General features: G+C 43.3%; 1 protein-coding gene and 1 pseudogene across 2 annotated transcripts in view; one reads left to right on the top strand and one right to left on the bottom strand.

Moving 5' to 3' along the window:
- Positions 1 to 12,741, top strand: part of rbm28 (RNA binding motif protein 28) — a 40,416-nt gene that overhangs the window by 12,051 nt on the left and 15,624 nt on the right. For both annotated transcript variants that reach the window (XM_072562812.1, XM_072562813.1), the window contains exons 2-10: positions 1,281 to 1,424; positions 1,842 to 1,936; positions 5,412 to 5,487; positions 6,021 to 6,113; positions 6,286 to 6,357; positions 6,962 to 7,112; positions 8,657 to 8,802; positions 8,953 to 9,031; positions 12,438 to 12,547. In XM_072562812.1, coding sequence (XP_072418913.1) covers positions 1,281 to 1,424; positions 1,842 to 1,936; positions 5,412 to 5,487; positions 6,021 to 6,113; positions 6,286 to 6,357; positions 6,962 to 7,112; positions 8,657 to 8,802; positions 8,953 to 9,031; positions 12,438 to 12,547 — 966 coding nt within the window. The remainder of the gene's footprint in view (positions 1 to 1,280; positions 1,425 to 1,841; positions 1,937 to 5,411; positions 5,488 to 6,020; positions 6,114 to 6,285; positions 6,358 to 6,961; positions 7,113 to 8,656; positions 8,803 to 8,952; positions 9,032 to 12,437; positions 12,548 to 12,741) is intronic.
- LOC140467042 (5S ribosomal RNA) lies at positions 11,863 to 11,981 on the bottom strand (annotated as a pseudogene).

Below are 12,741 nucleotides of genomic sequence, written 5' to 3' on the forward strand. Positions count from 1 at the left end.
GCCATTTGGATACAGAACTGGCTCAAAGGTAGAAGACAGAGGGTGGTGGTGGAGGGTTGTTTTTCGGATTGGAGGCCTGTGACCAGTGGAGTGCCACAAGGATCAGTGCTGGGTCCTCAATCTTTGTCATTTACATAAATGATTTGGATGTGAGCATAAGATGCACAGTTAGTAAGTTTGCAGATGACAGCAAATTTGGAGGTGTAGTGGACAGCGAAGAGAGTTACCTCAGATTACAACAGGATCTGGACCAGATGGGCCAATGGGCTGAGAAGTGGCAGATGGAGTTTAATTCAGATAAATGCGAGGTGCTGCATTTTGGGAAAGCAAATCTTAGCAGGACTTATACACTTAATGGTAAGGTCGTAGGGAGTGTTGCTGAACAAAGAGACCTTGGAGTGTAGGTTCATAGCTCCTTGAAAGTGGAGTCGCAGGTAGATAGGGTAGTGAAGAAGGCGTTTGGTATGCTTTCCTTTATTGGTCAGAGTATTGAGTACAGGAGTTGGGAGGTCATGTTGCAGCTGTACAGGGCATTGGTTAGGCCACTGTTTGAATATTGCGTGCAATGCTGGTGTCCTTCCTATTGAAACTTGAAAGGGTTCAGAAAAGATTTACATGATGTTGCTAGGGTTGGACGATTGGAGCTATAGGGAGAAGCTGAACAGGCTGGGGCTGTTTTCCTTGGAGCGTCGGAGGCTGAGGGATGACCTTATAGGGGTTTACAAAATTATGAAGGGCATGGATAGGATAAATAGGCAAAGTCTTTTCCCTGGGGTTGGGGAGTCCAGAACTAGAGGGCATAGGTTTAGGGTGAGAGGGGAAAGACATAAAAGAGACCTAAGGGGCAACTTTTTCACGCAGAGGGTGGTATGTGTATGGAATGGCTGCCAGACGAAGTGGTAGAGGCTGGTACTGTTTCAACACTTTAAGAGGCATTTGAATGGGTATATGAATAGGAAGAGTTTGGAGGGATATGTGCCAGGTGCTGGCAGGTGGGACTAGATTGGGTTGGGATATCTGGTCGGCATGGACGGGTTGGACTGAAGGGTCTGTTTCCATGCTGTACATCTCTATGACTCTATGACTCTAAGCTGGAAAGATAGAATTAAAATTACTTTCCTGCAATTTCAAGCAGAAAGTTGTTGATGGTAGAATAGTGGACTTCCAATGCACTGTTATTGGATGTGACCATTACCCAGTGCTGTGTAGCAGTGTTGTCCTTCGTTTTGGTTCAGTTCAGTGAAGAACAGTGATTTGATTCCTTTTTCCTTTTCCCCCAGGGAGTCAGACTTGTCGTGGTTTTGGGTATGTGACCTTCTCACTTCCGGCAGATGCGCAGAAAGCTTTGAAAGAAGTGAAATTCTATGATGGCCAGAAACTCTCTGTTTCTCTCGCTAAGAAGAAGCTTTTGGGAAAGAAAGCTGGTGAGTGTTCCAGTATGTTAACACATAGAGCTCTGCTCTTTGCAGACAGAGTGAATGTGTACACACACTGCGCCTGTTTCAAATTGACAATATAGGTGACACCATTCTCAGGTACATTCCTCAGGTCGATGCCTTGACCATCAGAGTCAATCTGTCTGATTTAAATTTAACCAAAGACTGTCAATTAACAGTCAGTCGTCATTTAACTTAAGCATTCTCCATAATCATGCATATATCAATCAGAGTCCCATTGCCAACCAATCAACACTTTCTTCTCTGTAAAATGTTGTTTCCCTTTACATTGGTGTTCTTGCAACTGTCCCAATGAGTGGAAGAAAAAAAATTATCACCATGTCTTTTTTTCAGCAATATTCAAGTTTTGTGTTACCAAATGACCATTTTACATTTCCTTTGCAGTCCCCAAGGAAGCTTCTAAAGCCAATACAAAACAACAAGCACAGAAGAAATTGCAGAGGAAAGCAAGACTCATAGTTCGAAACCTGAGTTTTAAGGTACTGAGTCAACATTCATTCAATTTAATTTCATGCTACTTTCACTTTATTGTTTACACAGAAAATTCCATATGGGGGCTTTGTTGAGTGCATTGTTCATTTGGTCAGCAATTACATATAAATAAGAAAACTCAATCATAAAAATTAACTTTAATTAAAAATGTATTAAAACTATTCTAATACGACTAGATTAATCAGTCAGTGTGTCCACCTTGAGTACATATCCTTGTCAGCTTCTGAAAAAAGTCCTTATGCAGAAGAGACAAATTATTTTGGGAGCCAGTTTGTCCTGCATTTGAGGGGATGTAACTCATTCTCTGAATCTATCCAATAATAATTAGAGAGACAAGGGATGATTTTCACCAAGTATGAGACTGTTTACTTTAGTGTAATTATTTTAAAAGGAATGTCAGCTCATCAAATACCTTTCTTGCTTTGTTTAATAATTTCTGTATCCTCAATATTGGTTGTTATATTGATTGGTCAGCTCTGGAATGCCTTGCACATCTCTTTGTACACATACATGGTAGTGGAATGTTAAAAGTTCTTGTTTCCCAAAGTTATTTTAAAAAAAACTCCTTGAAGACTCTGTGCCGTGGTTTTTCAGTGTTGTGCATGGAAGTTTGTCTCTGAAAATGAATCCTGCAATAAACATCTCTGGTGTCACCTATGAGTCAGTTTTCATAGTGAATTTACATTGTGAACCTGCCTATGATTTTGAGAAGTGGTGACATTAAATACATAGCCCTATGTCTGCTCTTAGTTTCTATTGAATCTGTTCTGTTATTCCATATGATCGTGGTTGATCCTCTATTTCAATGTCATATTCTCGCTTTCTCCTCATACTCTTGATGCCTTTTAAAATCTAAAACAATTATTTATTTCTCTCTTGAATATACTTAGTGACTTGGCCTCTACAGCCTTCTTTGTTAGAGAATTCTACAGGTCGACAACCCTTTGAGTAAGAACTGTTTATCCTGATGAAGGGCTTATGCTCGAAACGTCGATTGTCCTGCTCCTCGGATGCTGCCTTATCTGCTGTGCTTTTCCAGCATCCCACACTCGACCTTGTATGACTGCAGCAAGACATGCCTGCATCTAACTTAAAATCTCTGTTTTATTTTCTTGCAGTGAAGGCCAATGTCATATTTGACTTCCAATAGCTTGCTGAACTTGTCTGTCTACTTTCATTGCTGAAAATGTGTTGCTGGAAAAGCGCAGCAGGTCAGGCAGCATCCAAAGAGCAGGAGAATTGACGTTTCGGGCATGAGCCCTTCTCCTGAAGAAGGGCTCATCCCCGAAACGTCGATTCTCCTGCTGCTTGGATGCTACCTGACCTGCTGCACTTTTCCAGCAACACATTTTCAGCTCTGATCTCCAGCATCTGCAGTCCTCACTTTCTCCTGTCTACTTTCATTGACTGGTGTGCAAGGATATCCATTTCCCTTTGTACATCCACATTTCCCAATCTAACACATTTTAACTAATGCTCTCCCTTTTTCTTTTTCACATTGTAAGTCTGTAATGTAATATAGTAAAATGAAATGTTAGATTTAAAATAAATAAACTCGTTGATCCGAAGTCTATTTATAGTTGGGTGGATTGAATCAAACATTCAGTGAAATGCATGAGAATTGGGGGATACATTCCACTGATTAGACACATACCTGTTCTAAAGGATTAATGCCGGCAAATAGCATCTCAGCTCTAGCGTATTGCTGCAAGATTGCCTTGTGATATTGTCCTGGAACCAAATATCTTGAGGTGCTTTGTCAATGACCTTCCTTCCATCATAAACCATGAAGTGGAGATGCTCACATCTCATTGTGCAATGTTTAGTCTCATTCGTATCTCCTATAATAACAAAGGTATCTGTGATGACGGTGCACACAAACTTGGACAGCATTAGGTTTGGACTGATAAGTGGCAGGTAGCAAGCAGGAATGACTCTCTCCAACGAGAAAGAATCTAACCATCTCCCTTGACATTCAATGACATTATTATTGCTGAATCCCTCACCATTGACATCCTCGGGGTTATAATTGACCAGAAACTGCATTGGCCAAGACACTATACTGTGACTTTATGATGGTTGAGACTCTGAATTCTGTAACAAATAACTCACTTAAGCTCTATGCCATCCACAAGGCACAAGTCAAGGGTATGATAAATTACTCTCCAGTTGCCTAGATTAGTGCATCTCCAATAACAATTAAGCTTCAATACCATTCAGGTGTTTGATTGGCATCTTAACATTCATTCTCTCCACAGCAGTGAGTATCACACACTAGATACACTGCAGCATCTCTCTATGCTTCCTACATCAGCACCTTCCAAGCATGCAACTTCCACCATCAAGAATAACAAGGTCAGCTAGCTCATAGGAACACTATCACCTGTAGATTTCCCTCCCAAGTGGTACATCATCTTTCACTGTTGTTGGATCACCATCCTGGAATTCCACCCTGCAGCATAAGGGTTGGAGAAAATCAAGAAGGTGACTTGTCACTGCCATCACTAGGGAAATTAGGAAGGTGCAATGAATACTAGTGATTTCAGTAATTCCTTGAAAGAATATATTTTGAAAATGTTGAAACCGCTTAACTGATCATGCAGTATCTGAACTGTAAAGTAATATTTGGGTTGAATTAGCTGTGAGCTAGTTTGCACTTTCCTTCACTCTTTGTGGTCCCATCCAGTGGGACTTTGCTCTGCTTTCTGTGACTTCTGGAAACCGGACAGGGTGGTCTTTGTGATGTGAAGGGTTTGAAGTTGGAAGCTCAGTTCAGTTAAATTGGTCTGCAACACTGCGAATGACTGCAACACTGACCATAGATAGTATATGTATGGGGAAGTGAATAAAATACAACGGCAAGTTACTGGCGTTTTTGGCAGGCACTAAACGATGGTTTTAAGTGATGGTTTCAGTCGTGTTAATGTTTGAGTGAAAGTCCTTTCACCTAGGTGGTGATGTCCAGCAGGCTAGGGGCAGTGGACAGCTGAAGAGAAGTCATGGAGGAAACTAGTGTGGTCTACCTCGCTAAAGACTATGAGAGGATGAGCAGAGATGATGCTCTGATCACAGTCACAGAAGTTACCATTTATCATATTTGTTTAAGTCTGTTTGAGTGCTGAACCTGAGATTCAAATATAGTCGTGGCAAACATGTGATGGGGAAAGGCATGAATTTAAAAGATTGAAGGATTTTGCAGAGGAAAGTGAGGTCAGAGATGGGGTTAGTAACATAAATAGAAGCAAGAATCAGTCTTATGGTAATTTACAAGAACAAAGGAATTGAGAATGAGATCTTTAGAAGAGTGTGTTGATTTTCAGATTATTTCAGAAGGAATTATTTCAGTATTGTTATTGAAACGATCATCTCAATATCTCCACAACCTCTGTCCAAATATTTCCCTCTTTTCAAATGTGGCCCAATACCTTTGAAAATGTAACTAATGGTTACTTTTCTTTTCAGTGTTCAGAAGATGACCTGAAGGCACTTTTCTCACAATATGGGACTGTACTGGAGGTTCACATCCCTCGGAAAGAAGGTTGGTGATAAGAGGGAGAACCATCTAATTCAGGAAGCTTGTTACTGGTCTCAACCTCCCAGCGAGACATCTAATCCAGTCTGGACTGGACTATTTGTCTGGGCTTGCAGTGTTCCAGTCAGTTACAACATGTACAGACACGGAAACGACGAGAAACTTAGAGAAGTTATAGAATAAAGGGTGAAATCATAATCAAATGAATAATTCTATGAGAAAATTGGAAAGGATTCTAATGATGTGTGAAATTTCAGGGATTGCCAGCAGACTTGCTTCGGTTCTATCATTGCCCCACCTTTGCACTCAAAACTGACTCAATGGTGAAGCATATGGGTGTCTCCATATCATGTTAGTGGCACTGTCTCCTGTATCAGTGTAAATCTTATGTGAATTCTCTCTACATTCCAAATGTATGATTTTGTTTATACTGCACAGAGATCAGATAATTTCTGTTCATTAAAGCAATGCCATATTTGATGGAATGTTTCAAATTCAAGCATCACATTTCTGAATGGCCTGTGTATTTTTTTTCTCAGATGGGAAAATGCGAGGATTTGCATTCGTTCAACTGAAGAACCTTCTGGAAGCTGGGAAAGCCTTGAAGGGAATGAACCTGAAGAAAATTAAGGGTAATGAAAGAATTTAACAGCTACTGTATTGTGGAGTAGAGGTAGGGATTGGGAGGTGTGGTATGTGGTGGTATGGCAAGCTTCACAAATGGGAGGTTATGCCTCAAGGGAGGAAAGGCTGAAAGGAGCAGCCATACTAATCCGATTGTATCTGATATCCTTTTTTGTTCAGGTCGTCCTGTAGCAGTGGACTGGGCAGTGGCCAAGGACAAGTACAACGCAGCAGTGAATCTCGAGAGTGCAGGTAACTGGAAAAGCCAAGTTATTGCAAAATCTGAAGGTTTCAATCAGTGAGCTTGCGTAAGGAGAGATTGCCCTTGAATTTTTGCTTCTTTGCTGATTTCCTTGCAGTTTGTTGCCCATCTATACTAAAAAGCTTTGATTTATATAAGCACATTTTAATAGTAACATTTCCAGGTACTTTAAGAGGACAGTTGTCAAAAAAAAGCACTAAATCACATTACCTGGAAATTAGGTCAGAAACCTTGACACAAGGACAGAAATAATATGTTTAAAGAGGGCAGGAGATGGAGAGGTTTAGGGAGAAAATTGCAGAATGTAAGGCTCAGGGATTTGAAGGATTGAATACCGGTGGTACAGTGAAGAAAACTGGGGATGAGCAAGCAACAGAAATATGAGGGTAGAGATCCAAGAAAGTTATAGGGAGATGAATGGTGAAAGCAAGAATGAAATTTTAAAAACTTGAGCTTATACCTGACCTGGAGCCGGTGCTGATAATCGAGCAAAGGACATGATGGGTAAGTGGGATTTGGTACAGAGTTAGGATGTCACTTCCTGTGAATGTATGTCCCTGTTGGAATTTACAACAATATAATCATTAATGGCAGGAGCTGAGGATAAGGATGATCTTCAGGCTGCAGATAAAAACAACGAAAGTCAAGAAGTGGCAGATAGTAAGGACCATGTGGACGAAGCAGAAAAAGAACCTGCGAAGGAATTGAATGTAATGCTGCAGCGGGATGTGGTGTCCAAAAAGAGGTAATGGAGCATAATGTCAATCCTCTCTCCATAGATTGATGCTGTGAGCTGCTTGAGAGTGGTTTCGTCCAGGTGCAGCTGGAAGTCAGGAAGTTGCAGCCCCTTCAGAAGGCACTGACCTATGACATAGATCATCTCACCTGGTTCTAACACACAGGCACTGAGCAACAGAAAGCTTGTCATCTGTAGAGGGGAGCATCACAGCTACATGTCCCCTATTGGAGTTCCACACTCACATTCCAGGATGCATTGAACATTAGAGATAGTGGAAGTCCTTATTTCCTCCTCTCTCCTCCACCAGCATGAGTTCTGCCAGCAATGTGATATGAGTGCTGCATATACTTATAGGATTCAATAAGATCACTTCTCTAACGGTATAGACCTAACTCGCTTAACTTTTCCTCATTACCTTTCCCCATCATTGCAGGAATCTGTTATCTGAACCTTCTCTGGACAGCTTCAAACACAATTCTATCCTTTCTCAAGTAAGGAATCAAAAGCTGTACATAGTACTCCACATGTGGGCTCACTAAGGCCCTGTACACCTGTAACAACACTTCTCTGCTTTTATACTTATTCCTTTTGCAATAAAGGTCAGAAGTACAATTGCCTTCCTAATAACATGTGGTATCTGCAAACTGAGTTTCTGTGATTCAAGCACTTCAATCCCTTGCATTTACCTTCCTAATTTGTTGATCTACTAAAAGCCTTAAACTTAGTAAATAATTTGTTAGTGTAGTGCTAGAGAAAATACTTTTGCTTGTGGAAACCCACAGCAAACATACAGGAATCAACTTGAATGAAAATAAACAGACAACTGCCATTTGATCCATCATGCCTTTTTGGAGCAATCCAATTGTCTTCATCTATTCTTTCTGGAACTCACTACCACAAGAAGCAAAGGAGTGATGGGGCAAATAATGTATTTGTATTCAAAGAAAGCTAGATATGTGCATGACAGAAAGTAACTGGACAATGTACTGATAAGAGTTGGGTAAAATATGATGGGAAGAAACTTCGAATCAACACTAATTTAGATTGTTTTATAGCGTTTACAGCACAGAAACATGGCATTCATCTCAAACAGAGTCCAGAATTCTAGGTAAATTGAGATAGGCTTCATGGACCTGAATTGTACATAATTTAACTATATAAGATTAATTGTTGATCTAACTAGAATCTAGTCTCTTTATATTCCTTGTCTGATCAAATCTCTGATGTTAGACTTCAACGCAGGACCTTCTAAATCCAGGGTGAGCAATGAATGATATTACGCTATAACGATTCTTGATGCTTACTCTTGGATCATCTGATCTACAGGACTCTTAGATGGATCTACTTCACCTATAATCTTCAAAATGCAAGCAGGCCTTTATGCCCCACTATTGAGTGTCATTGTTTAGGTCCTGTACGAGTCATTGGTTTGCTTGGATTGAAATTTGTTTCCTTCTCATTCTCATCTGTGATGCTGATCTCGGGCAGATTCCAAATTTATGTCTGTGATGCTCAGAGTTAAATCTGACTTGAATGCCTTTGCATTTCAGATCAACAACGAAGGAGGAGGAGGTTGTGATTGAAGCTTCAGAAGATGAAGCTGATGATGATGATGATGATGATGATGATGATGATGATGATGATATGTCAGATGAAGAATTGTCAAACGAGGAAGTATCAGAGGATGATGAGCAGGGTGAGCAATGAGTCAAAACTCCATGCAAAACATTTGTAAAATATTGGAGGAATTTGGTACCTTTACAGATAGTTGAGGGCAGGCAGATTGCTTTGAGCTTGTACTCTAAGGGACATGTGATTATCAGACACTTCCATCTTTTTCCTTCAGATGAAAAGCCGACGAAACAAGCGTTGAGAAAGCCCAGTCTCCCAGTGGATGTTCATGAAGGACGGACAGTCTTCATCAGGTCAGATCAGAAATCTTTCTTATGGAAGTTATGTGGGAAGGTGGGCAATCTAAACACAGCAGTATTCTATTGAACTCTAGCTCGCTGCTGGTGGAATGCAGCAAAGCAAACATTCAAACAGCTTTTCTGCACTTTCCTAGTCAATAACAGAGTACCAAGAATGAAACTGATTTCCAAGGAACATTTATGCAGCTGAATGTATCTTTTGATTTCTGGGCTGAAAGAGTGGTGAGGAATACTGGTACATCCAGTTCCCTGGGCAGTGAATGGACTCTGAAGTAAAAGGTGTCATTTAAGTTGCTGCTATTCCTCCAACCTGGGTCTCAGAAGGGCAGACTTCCCTTCTTCGAACTTTGGTCCCTTGTGATAGGTGTGTAAAATTCAGATATTGTTTGTTAGGTGTGTGAAATAACTGCATGGAGTCCAATATCCTAACACCAAATAGCCCTATATTTGTACCTGCACCGTACACTAGCTGTAACCAGCCAGCTCTGATTCAGTCCCTGAAGTCAGGAGATTCTTGAATCCCCTGTTTATTTTTCTTTCTTTCTTTTCTTTTTTTTAAAAATTTTTTTTCTTTTTTTTTAAAACCCCCACACTACTGCCTAACTGTGGTAGTGCTTATTTTTTCCCCCAGCACCCATGTTGAGTGTGTGTGCAGGTGTGAGACACCGTGAAAGACACAAGGTGCACAAATCTTTATTCGGTTTCCACCACCAGGAAGAAAGGAAACACCCGAGTGGCCAGTGACAAGCAGTGCCCTTCACATCAAAGGGCAATGCTGCGTGATCAGAGAGTGAAGGGGCGGGCAGGGATTAAATCAAATTAGAGTTGGAGGGGAAAATAATGCACTCCACTCCCTGCGGCACCCACCTCTCCCTGAACAACTCCAGGGTGTTGGTGGACACCGCGTGCTCCTTCTCCAAGGACACCCGGGCTCTAATGTAACCGCGGAAGACGGGTAGGCAGTCGGCCCTAACAACCCCCTCCACTGCCTGGACCTGTTTATGGCCAGTTTGGCCAGGCCCAGGAGCAGACCCACGAGGAGGTCTTCAGACCTGCCCTCCCTCCCTCCTCCGTACCGAGTGCCCAAATATCAGGAGCGTGGGACTGGAGTGTAACCAAAAGCAGAGGAGGAAACTTTTAAGAAAATCAAAAAGGGAGTGCAAACGCCCGCACCCAATATATACATGGACCATGGACTCCACAGCTCCACAGAACAAGCAGTCCGTAAACCACCACAGTTGCAGGGGACCGCTGCATGCAGCACCCTCCACCCCAGATCCCCGAGAGAAAAGGGGAGAACTCCTGTGTAGAGAGCCCCCCACTGGGGATCCCCACTGCCCGGTGGCAAATAGGCACGCCATGGCATGTCCGGACGGTGGATGAGGGAGAAGAGGTGGACGGTGTGAAACAGCAGTCGATACAGGGCCCGCCTTTTTACGTCCTTAAAAGGAACAAAATTAAAATTCCAGAGACGGCTCAGGTTGTGGGGCACAGGCTCCCGGAGGATAGCCTACTGCTGAAAATGTGTTGCTGGAAAAGCGCATCAGGTCAGGCAGCATCCAAGGAGCGGGAGAATCGACGTTTCGGGCGTGAGCCCTTCTTCAGGAATGAGGAGAGTGTGCCAAGCAGGCTAAGATAAAAGGTAGGGAGGAGGGACTTGGGGGAGGGGCGTTGGGAATGCGATAGGGCGAAGGAGGTTAAGGTGAGGGTGATAGGCCGGAGTGGGGGTGGGGGCGGAGAGGTCAGGAAGAAGATTGCAGGTTAGGAAGGTGGTGCTGGGTTGGAGAGTTGGGACTGAGACAAGGTGGGGGGAGGGGAAATGAGGAAACTGGAGAAATCTCCAATCACCACCAGGATAGAACCCATCTGGTCCTCACCACCATCCCACCAACCTCCATATACATCAAATCATCCGTCGTCATTTCCGCCACCTCCAAACGGACCCCACCTCCAGGGATATATTTCCCTCCCCTCCCCTATCAGCATTCCGAAAAGACCACTCCCTCTGTTACTCCCTTTGTCAGGTCCACACCCCCCACCAACCCAACCTCCACTCCTAGCACCTTCCCCTGCAACCGCAAGAAATGCAAAACTTGCACCCACACCTGCCCCCTTAATTCCCTCCAAGGCCCCAAGGGATCCTTCCATATCCGCCACAAATTCACCTACACCTCCACACACATCATTTACTGCATCCGCTGCACCCGATGTGGCCTCCTCTATATTGGGGAGACGGGCTGCCTACTTGCGGAACGTTTCAGAGAACACCTCTGGGACACCCGGACCAACCAACCCAACCGCCCCGTGGCTCAACACTTCAACTCCCCCTCCCACTCCACCAAGGGCATGCAGGTCCTTGGATTCCTCCATCACCAGACCATAGCAACACGACGGCTGGAGGAAGAGCGCCTCATCTTCCGCCTAGGAACCCTCTAAGGGATGAACTCAGATTTCTCCAGTTTCCTCATTTCCCCTCCTCCCACCTTGTGTCAGTCCCAACCCTCGAACTCAACACCACCTTCCTAACCTGCAATCTTCTTCCTGACCTCTCCGCTCCGCCCCCCCACCCCCACTCCGGCCTATCACCCTCCCCTTAACCTCCTTCGCCCTATCGCATTTCCAACGCCCCTCCCCCAAGTCCCTCCTCTCTACCTTTTATCTTAGCCTGCTTGGCACACTCTCCTCATTTCTGAAGAAGGGCTCATGCCCGAAACGTTGATTCTCCTGCTCCTTGGATGCTGCTTGACCTGCTGCGCTTTTCCAGCAATACATTTTCAGCTCTGATCTCCAGCATCTGCAGTCCTCACTTTCTCCTCGAAGATGATAGCCTACTGAACCAGGTATTCCCAGGTGATCTCCCGTCCAAGTACTAACCAGGCCTGAGTCTGCTTAGCTTCCAAGATCAGATGGGATCGGGCGTTTTCAGATTAGTATGGCCGTAGGCAATCCCCTGTTTATGTCTGTCAGCCAAGGCTCCCTGATTGGCCCTGGTTAACAACTTGAATCAAGGTTCTCATAGTTAATAATTCACTGAGTATTCTTTAGACTAAGCCCATGTCCCAAGCTCTGGTATTTCCTTATGGAGCAAGTTGGTCTCTCCTGTCCAGTTTTTTTTTATTGTTATGTATGCAGCTTATTCTCGAGGCTCCTGAGGAATGTGTCTAGTGCTCAATCCATGGTTCATGAGTAGAAACCTCAATCTTTCAATCTTCATATTCCTGTAGAGTGTCTGGTCATTTGATGTCTGTGTTGAGCTGTGCCTACTCACTAGCACCATCCCTGGACAAAATTTCTTCTGCGCACATACATTAATTCAGGCTTTACCATTTATCTGTTGCCTCTATACACTTGCTTGGTTTACCTTATGACTTAAGGCTTATCTCTTTAATTCCTCCTCCAGGAACTTGTCCTTTGACACTGAGGAAGAACCTTTGGGAGAGATGTTGGAGCAGTTTGGAGACCTGAAATACACTTGTGTAGTCAGGCACCATGACACAGAACACTCCAAGGGTGAGATGACCAAAAACTGCATAGCTTCTTTCTTAAAAAAAAATCCAGTGTAGTGGGTAGAAGTAGATGTCCGATTCATAAGGGATGTGTAGTTGGTGTAAAGAATGCACAACCCAGCTTTAGTTGCTGCCCTGCAATGTGTTAGTTGATTGTAGGTGGTAAAGGAAGGTGAAGTAATGTTATTATTAGCCTCA

This window comes from Chiloscyllium punctatum, chromosome 44 (assembly GCF_047496795.1).
Source record: "Chiloscyllium punctatum isolate Juve2018m chromosome 44, sChiPun1.3, whole genome shotgun sequence".
Lineage (NCBI taxonomy): Eukaryota > Metazoa > Chordata > Chondrichthyes > Orectolobiformes > Hemiscylliidae > Chiloscyllium > Chiloscyllium punctatum.